Source organism: Emydura macquarii, unplaced genomic scaffold (genome assembly GCF_026122565.2).
Source record: "Emydura macquarii macquarii isolate MOO-44397 ecotype Brisbane River unplaced genomic scaffold, CSIRO-AGI_Emac_v2 contig_3611, whole genome shotgun sequence".
In the NCBI taxonomy this organism is placed as follows: Eukaryota; Metazoa; Chordata; order Testudines; family Chelidae; genus Emydura; species Emydura macquarii.
The window spans coordinates 2868-12036 of record NW_027133748.1 but is presented as its reverse complement, the minus strand read 5'-3'; the positions used below and the strand labels follow the sequence as shown (position 1 = coordinate 12036).

The following is a 9169-nucleotide window of genomic DNA, read 5'->3' as shown; positions in this document are numbered from 1 at the left end:
TCAAAGAAACGTCCTCTTCCATTTCTACTGGCAGCATCAGGAGGTCATAACAATCGCTTGTTCTGTTATCAGAATAAACATCATCTATGGCTTCTTTGTACCACTCGCTTCAGTGGTGTTGGAAGTCCTTCTCAGATCCTATCATATTTCATATGTCATATGTCATGAGAATGGCTTGTTCAGAAATCAGAGTAAACATCATCTATGGCTTTTTTGTAACAGTCTCTTCAGTTGGGTTGGACTTCCTGCTCATTCTCCTATCTTATGTGATGATCCTCAAAAGAGTGCTGAGCATTACGTCCCATGCACAGCGACTCAAGGCCCTGAACACCTTCGTCTCCCATGTCTGCATCATCCTCTTTGCCTACATGCCAGGGATTGGCTTGTCAGTGATTTACAGATTCGTGAAGAGCTCTTCTCCCTTGGTTCAGAATGACCTGGGCAATGTCTATTTGCTGATCCCGCCCATGATGAACCCAATCATGTACAGCGTGAAAACAAAACCCATTCGTGTGAGGATAATCAGAGTGTTTGTAAAGTGAAAAGTGAGTTCATCACCCGGCTCCAGTGCTGATGACAAGTGAGACGAAAAACACAAGCCACCTATTCCATCGTAGACACTTCCAGACGACATAAAAGGAAATGAGCTACTGATCCCCATCACCTGCTGCTAAGAAAGGACAGAGCACTGGAGGAATGGGACCGAGGCAGGCAGCAGTATTTACAAAGACTCTGTGTTTATGTAGAGCCAGGGGATGGGTGGGATGTTATCGCATAAAGAGCTGTATTGGACTCAGCTCAGACCTCAGAATTGCTGTGGATACAGTCAGTACACAGAAGGAAGGTGGATGTTTTATCCCATTGTCCATGACCTGTCACTGTCCCGTCTCTGGTTAAACTCCCAGAGGCCATAAGACAAGCTGCAGAGCTGTTTTGCAATTGCAATCCTGGCCCTTCCTGAGCACTCTGGCTGCTGCGTGATCCATGAGATCAGCACCAGCTGTGGAGGCCAGGGGGATCAGTCAACCCCTTAAAGTTCCCGGGACTTTTGGAGCTAACCGAGGCCTAGCAGAGGGTTCTACTAGAGTAGAGGAAGAAGGTCCCAGCTGGGGAATAATTCATGCTTTGGGAAATCCCAGCCTACTGCTTCTTTAAGGGCTTGAGACTGGGGCCTTGTAGCACCCAACCTTCCCCTGCGCCCTCACCCAGATGTGTCAGGACAGGATTAAAGCAGAAGCCCCAAGAGAAGCCATTCAGGCGGCCCTTGTCCTCTGTTACGGCGCGCAAGACTTTGTAACGCGAAATCAGTATAGTTTGACAAGAGCAAGGCCCTAAAAGCAATGCTAAGCCAGAAAAGCAAGAGTTAAGACCTCTCAGGAGCAAAATCCAGACGCTGCCCTCTGCCCGACCTTAGGCCAGAGGAGGAAGTTCCTTGGGGTCTGGAGCATCCTGAGACGACCACAGACATTTGCTAATGCTTGATAAGCTAAAAGGTCCCTATTTTAGTAATAATAAAGGAGAAGTAAGACTATGGCTGAGCTCTCTTTGAAGTAAACAACTAATGTCACCTTATTCCAGAAGGTCCCTAGCTAACTACCAATAAACTAATAGCAACTAAGTGTTAAGGCCCAATCCCTACTGGGATTGAGATATACGTCATGTATTACTGGGTAAAGCTTGCTGCAAGGTGAGGGGGGAAAAGGGTATATCAATCCCCCGAGAGCCTTCCCAAGCGGAGACTCTCCGTGGATCCGTGGAGGCGCTAGCGGATGTCTCGGGCAGGCGGTTCCCATACGTCACCCGCTTATCAGAACGAAGTATGGGTCTCCCTCGTTCTTGGTGATAAGCGTCCCTGCACACGCTTAAATAAGGCTAGCTTCTTACATCGATGGGCCCCCAGGAGTATATTGCTGTAGGTATCCTCTTGGCAGGTCTCTTCCTTGCTTAAGGTTCACTTCTCTGTTCGCTAACTGCAGCTGCTGCTGCGGTTGCTCAGCTTATGATAATAATAAGTCCTGTGCCTATAAGTTGCTACTTTATATCCTTGTGGTTAATTGTACTTTCATTGTACTTTTCATCTTAAGGCTTGTGCCGGAGCTGCAGTTCCTGTATGGTACAGGACTCCCGCTCCTGTCTGTCTTTCTTATGCTATCTCAGGTAATAAATAAGCACTTTGACATCCTTTTGCCACTGTGCTCCATTCCGCCACCGAGATAAAAATACCGAACACTACACCCTCTGCTTGGCTCTGCACACAGCTCATGTATTGAGCACACCCCACCCACCATGCTGCCCCGAGGCAGAGCAGAGCTGTGTGTGTGAGTGAGAGTTGCACACACAGGAGTCATGACAAGAGACTCAGGCCCAGGGATCCCTCATCCAGGGCTTAATAATCAAATCTAGCTCTTATCTAGCACTTGTCATCAAGAGACTGGCAAATTAAACAGTCTATACCTCTATCTCACTTATGCAATTAAACAAGGAATCTACATCTGATTTGTTTGCACAGATCCTGGGGGTGGGTCACACTCTTTCCTCTCCCCTCGAGTCTGTCCCTCGCTCCTTCCCTGCACAATCAACCTGACGTACAACTTGGTGATAACAGTTGTGAACATCGGGTTAGACCTGACACTCATTGGCCTAATTTACGAGCTGATCATCAGGGCCGTCCTCAGGATGAACTCCCAGAAATCCCACAGCAAAGCCCTCAACACCTGCACAGCCCACATCTGTATGATGCTGATGTCTTATACTCCCATCCTCTTCTCTGCCCTGACAGACAGGTTCGGTCATGGCATCCCTGCCCATGTTCACATCCTCTTGGCCAACCTCTATCTCCTGGTCCCACCGATGTTCAACCCTATCATTTATGGTGTCAAAACCAAAGAGCTTCGTAACAAAGTGGGAAAATACACCTGCAAAATGTGATCACCTGGGGCCACTGACCTTAAACCTGTGTGACAGGAGGGGGACAGGATGTCTCCTCGTTAATCAAAGGTGCTTTGTCCCAATTAGGTTGAACTCTGCCTTGAGGAATGTCCAAGTTTCAGAAGTTCCTCACACCTAATGTCTTATTATTACATCACCAAGCACTGCCCTCTCCATTGCTAAGTTCCAGTTCTCCAACTATCACCTTGATCTCTCTCAGAATCACCTGTCGTCCCCCAGCACCAGACACCCTGTCACTCAGCCTTTCCGTGTCTTCCAGATCATGAGCGCTGATGATTTCTCATAGGCTGTCCGAAGTATTTTCGATCAGTATGGTTGTTGATTCTCACCATTCCTCACTCTCTTCCATCATTGACTATTTGGCCCCTCTCTGCCATTGCAAGGTCGCCAACTCTGACACCAACCAGGCCCCAACAATCCCTTCCAGTCCTGAGCCTCCCCAAATCGGTCATCAGAAAGTATGTGGACAAATTGAAGAGGGCCCAGTGCAGGGCAACAAAAATGATGAGGGGGCTGGAGCACATGAATTATGAGGAGAGGCTGAGGGAACTGGGCTTGTTTAGTCTGCAGAAGAGAAGAGTCAGGGGGGACTTGATAGCAGCCTTCAACTACCTGAAAGAGGGTTCTAGGGAGGATGGAGCTAGGCTGTTCTCAATGGTAGTAGATGTCAGAACTAGGAGCAATGGTCTCAGGTTGCAGTGGGGTAGCTCTGGGGGAGCGAGAATCCAGCCTGTCCAGCTGGGAGGCTGGTCCTGTGGCTTGGGCACTACTCTGTGTGTCATGTGAGCTGGGTTTGATTCTCTTGCCCTGTGTCACTGTGGTCAAGTGTGCACGAGTGGATAATAGCCCTACCCTGCTTCACTGAGGTGGCGGGAGGATGAATATATTCAAGGTGCTCAGATACTCTGAGGAGGAGGCCAGGGGAGACCCTAAGATCACGTCCATCAGGCATCCAAATAGCAACACCCTTGATATTTGGCTGTCTGTTGTTTCAATATGAGGGCCTACAGCTGTCAGTACTGATGCAATGTACTGGGAAATATTTGCAGACTATAAACCCCCTAGAGACACTGAGGGACTGATTCGGATAACACTCAGTGTGATACCGATAACTAGATTTGTTTTCATTGCAGACTTCTGTAAAGGCAGCTGGACAATAGCATCACACCCCACACGTCAGCTTCCAACAACAGCAGCTTCTGTGCTTACACATTCATCTTGATTGGACTCCCAGGTCTCAAAGCAGCCCATGTCTGGCTGGCGTTCTTTCTGTGCTCATTGTATCTATCCTCAGGAATTGTAGCATTGGTTGTAACATTAAAGCTGAGGAAAGCCAGCAGAGTAAGTTTAAGTGGATGGCTTTGTGATGGTGTGAGTGAATGGGATTGCCAGTGGGCACATGGGGTTGCAACACCGTTCACGTCTGGGCTGGCTACTGCTCCATCAGGCCAGCAGAGAAGTGCTCCGCTGTTATCACACCCAGCTCTGGGTGACCTGAGATCTGTGCTCTGGAAACACGAGTGAGAGAGGCTCAGGGTTGAATAGCCTGGAAGTCCCCCCTTTATTCCTCAGAGAGAAGGAACAGTTTGAGGGAAATTTCCAGGTTGGATCTGTGTGGAATCTTCCTTTCCAGCCTGCACCCTGGGTTTGAAATGCAGGAAATGGGGCGGCCAGGGAGAAATCTGATTCTACATAACTATTATTAGTGTATTTTACGGCACTGCAGCAAGATTACATCTCTAAAACAACATCAGTACCATGTGGCCGCCCTCGAGAGAGCCCTGTGACTCCTCTGAGCCATACGCACAGTGTTGACAGCCTGGTTTTCAAGAATAGAGCCTGCGGTAGGGCATGTGCTGCTGTCCAGTATGGTGCCATCACCGAGCATCCCCTGGGATTGGGCTTCCCACAGTTTGCCATTGGCCATGATGGGGTTAAAGCTGGCAAAGAATGAAGCAATCAGCTGAGAGTCTCAGGTGGCCAAGTGGCCGCCAAGGAAATGGGCAAACATGCTTCATAAGGACAGTTGAGCAGATACTGTCTATGCAGACACTGCCTGCTGCCCCTGCAAGTCTCCGCTGACTCCTTCTCCGTTAGGGTGCAGATCTCTGTTGGCAGCTGATCCCCTTCTCGCAGGAATTGGGTACGTTGGCAGGTTTCTCTGTCTTTAAATCATTCAAACACCAAGGGAAGGGTAAAGGCTGCCAGCTGTTGAGATGGGCAGATGTTCTGTGCAGCGGCAGCTGACACTGCATGGCTGTGGGTGTGAGTCAGTGACAGGGGCTGGAGAGCAGGTAGCACTAGGGAGCTGGGGGACCCTCCATTCCGTGTGCCCGTGGTACCTGGAGTATAATTCCTGGTGCACAGAAACTCCAGATTCAGATGGAGCTCGGAGTGTGAAAACCCTGTTGCCCTGAGTCAGGATTTCTCAATGGGTCCCATTTCCAGAGGTGCAGGATGCTCTCGGACAGAAAAGAGCCAATGCAATATCAGTGAGTAGTTCCCAAACCACCTCAGATTTATTTGCTCCTGGAAATATAATCAGCAAATCCATTTTCAAACATTTCTTTTCTGACTTGATTGTGAACATAGGAACTGAGAGCTGTTTTCCTCTGCGGTAACATATCATATAAGGCAAATTGAATTGTTCTGTTTCGTGACTGGATGAGGGATCCAGCAGTTCTGCCCTGTAAGACCCCTCGTTTCAGGACCACCTGCATCTCTGCCCCTTCTCTGGTCTCTGAGTACCAGATGTCAGCCTCATCCCTTCTCCTCTCCTGCGCTGAAATCCCACCATTCTCCCACCCTCAGACAGGGCCCTGGGCTTCAGCACAATGTGGGTCAACTGGGCTTGAATACTCATGCATTTCACCTTGAAATCGGCTTCCCACAAACCTCCATCGTAGCACTGTAACAGGTGCTGGGGTTACTCTGTACTAGACCAGTGGTTTATAACCTGTAGTCCATGGACCACTAGGGGTTTGCAGACTATTAGATTTCGAAAGAAATTAAAACCTTCATTTGAAATTTGGTAGGGGTCTGGAAATGAAAACAGTTGAAAATCAGTGTACTAGAGAGTGAGAGCCCAGGGAATGAAGATTGTGTAGGCTGATCCCAAAGCCTGTACCACTCCAGATAAAGGCTGCAGGTTGACATGACGGAACCCGAGGAGAACCTGTCAGCTACTAATCCAAGGATAGAGGAGTTACTAGCTGTAAAGGATTCCCCAGAGTTTTGTTTCCTGACAAGAGATTGAATGAGATCGAAGAGGCTGCAATGTCTTCAAGTTCTAAATAAATCTAGATGACACATGCTACATTTTTGGTCCCCCTCTAACCTGAGAAATCATCTCTGAAAGAAGATCATAGGGGAAAGAATGGGTTTACATGTGTATGGTAAAGAATAGCTGTATAAATGTTGTGCCAAAACTTTTCATTGTAATACAGTCATTACAAACCCAATTTTCATTCCATGCATGTCTATGGAAAGCCAGCCACAGAGTTGTTGGAATCTATGGGAAGGTCAGAATTTCAAAATCACACAGTGCTGAGTGAGGCTGCAGAATTCATAGCCACAAGATATCAATGGGGTCAAGTCGGTAGTAGGATTCAAAGAGGGAATGGATGTTTATATGGGGAAACAGAAAATCCAATTACAGTAGTGGGGATTTTAAAAAAAAAAGATGTTCCAGTTCTATTAAGCTTGCTGTTTTATACCATAAAATATGTCTAAGTCTGGAGGAAACTTTCCCTTGGAGTAGGTTATCTCACAGCTGTCTACTGCAGGGATCTTTCTACCTTCCTCTGAAGCATCTGGCTCTGGGCACTGGATACTGGACTAGATTGACTATAGGTCTGATGTAGTCTGGTAATGCCTATCTTCCATACCGGGTCAGACCAATGGTCTAGCTAGTCCATTGTCCTCTCTTCCAACATTTAACAATAGCAGGTGATTCAGTGGGAATGAATAGAGCATATAATTAGGAAGTGTAAATCCAAGGCTATGTTTTTGCTGATGTTTCTTGAGCTTCTAGAAGTCTCTAGACTTGCACTGAGAGCAGAATGATTTCTCGTTCAATATCATCTAGTCTCCTGTTACTTTACCTTTCAGGAAATAAAGTTCAAAATGCCTCGGGCCTGCTAAGTGCATCATGTCACCTGTCAATGACTCTAAATTCCAACCTGCAGTCTTCCTTCTCACCGGAATACCTGGGCAGGAAAAAATCCATGTATGGATTTCTATCCCCTTCTGCTTTATGTACGTTATTTCCGTATTAGGAAATTCAGTCATTTTATTCGTTATAAAAACGGATCCAAATCTCCATGAGCCCATGTACATTTTCCTTTCCATGTTGGCCGTCACAGACCTTGGCATATCGCTATCCACCCTGCCAACTGTACTGAGCATATTCTGGTTTAACTTTAGGGAGATCAGTTTCGATGCCTGTTTTGCCCAGCTGTTCTTCATCCACTCGCTTTCATTAACTGAATCCGCTGTGCTCTTGTCGATGGCCTTTGACCGCTTTGTTGCGATCTGTAACCCGCTGAGATATGATTCCATCTTAACCCCGTCCAGAGTAGCCAAGATGGGACTGGGGTCTCTGCTAAGAGCGGTGGTCCTAATATTCCCACTCCCCATTCTCCTGAAACAGTACCGATACTGTCATGACAATGTCCTCTCTCATTCCTACTGCCTGAACCAGGAAGTCATGAAGATGGCTTGTTCGGATGTCAGAGCCCAAAGCATCTACAGCTTCTTTGGAACACTTGCTTCACTGGGGTTGGATGTCCTGCTCATCCTCCTATCTTATGCTATGATCCTCAAAACAGTGCTGAACATCGCATCCCACGCAGAGCGCCTCAAGACCCTGAACACCTGTGTCTCCCACGTCTGCGTCGTCCTGCTCTTCTACACCCCAGAGATTGGCTTGTCTGTGATACACAGATTCATGACGAGTTCTTCTCCCTTGGTTCAGAGTCTCATGGGCAACGTCTATTTGCTGGTCCCACCCCTGATGAACCCAATCGTGTACAGTGTAAAAACCAAATCCATTCGTGCGAGGATAGTCAGGGTGTTCGTCAAGTGAAGGGTCATTTCATCACCCGGCTCCAGCACTGATGATACAGGAGATGAAAAACAGAAGTCACCTATTCCATCGTAGACATTTGCAGAGGACATAAGAGGACATGAGCTACTGATCCCTGTCACCAGCTAAGGAAGGACAGCGCACTGGGGAAATGGGACTGGGGCAGGCAGCAGTATTTACAAAGACTCTGTTTTTGCAGAGCTGTTTTGCAGTTTCAATCCTGGCCCTTCCTTTGCACTCTGGCTGCTGCGTGATCAATGAGAGCAACACCAGCTGTGAGCGGGGCTATGCCAAGGCCACGGCCGCCCACCCATCCCCTGAGCCCTCACCCAGGTGCTTGTGACTGAGTCATTTCAGGCACTAGATTAAAGCAGGAGCCTTAAGAGAAGCCATTCAATCTGCCCACTGAACCCATGGATGGCTATGCACAAGGAACCCCCCCAAACCACCGTCCTGCCCCCAGGCAGAGCAGAGCTGTGTGTGTGAGTGAGGATCGCACACACAGCAATCTGACAAGAGACACAGGCCCAGATTCCCTCCTTGTCCCCTATATTTGTGCTGCCCCAGCCATGCAAGGGCCTGGAAACAAAAGAGGCACAATCAGCTCCTAGCCCAGCCCAACCATTCAGTGGCCATTAGAGGGGGTGTGTCAGGGACTCTCCCCTTTGAGGGTGGGAGAGGCCAGCGGGGTCAGTCACCCCCTGCTCCACATTGCGGCCCTTTAATGTTCCTGGGACTTTAGGAGCTGACCGAGGCCCAGCAGAGGCAGCTACAGGGATAGAGGAGGATGGTCCCGGCTGGGGAATAGTTCGTGCTTTGGGAAATCCCAGCCTATAGATTCTTTAAGGGCCTGAACCGGGGCCTTGTAGTGCAAGGCAAGGCCTGGCTCCCCTCACTCCCTGCCACCCGCAGGAGCCGTGGGAGCAGGGCCGGCTGCCTCTTCTCTCAGAACATGGCGACACAGCAGGGGAAGGACGGCTGCCCTCGCTCAGCCTGGGGGGAAGGGACTGAGCTACCGAGGGGGCCAGCTGGCGAGGAGCCAGGAAAGCTGCAGCGAGCCTGAACCAACGCAGACCCCAGCAAGGAGGGCGGGGGGCTCCTGGGCAATGGAGGAGGGCCAGTCCAGCTGGCAGG

At 49.0% G+C, this 9169-nt stretch overlaps 1 protein-coding gene across 1 annotated transcript; it reads left to right on the top strand.

Annotated features, from left to right (window-relative positions):
* The first annotated feature begins 7099 nt into the window (after positions 1 to 7099).
* LOC137145743 (olfactory receptor 51G2-like) lies at positions 7100 to 8035 on the top strand. The gene has a single exon (XM_067536678.1). The coding sequence runs from the start codon at positions 7100 to 7102 to the stop codon at positions 8033 to 8035; it is 936 nt and encodes a 311-aa protein (XP_067392779.1).
* Positions 8036 to 9169: the final 1134 nt, after the last annotated feature.

What these genes read in the sequence shown, in the direction of transcription:
- LOC137145743 (XM_067536678.1), top strand. Translation starts at nt 7,100, where the DNA reads ATGTCACCTGTCAATGACTCTAAATTCCAACCTGCAGTCTTCCTTCTC.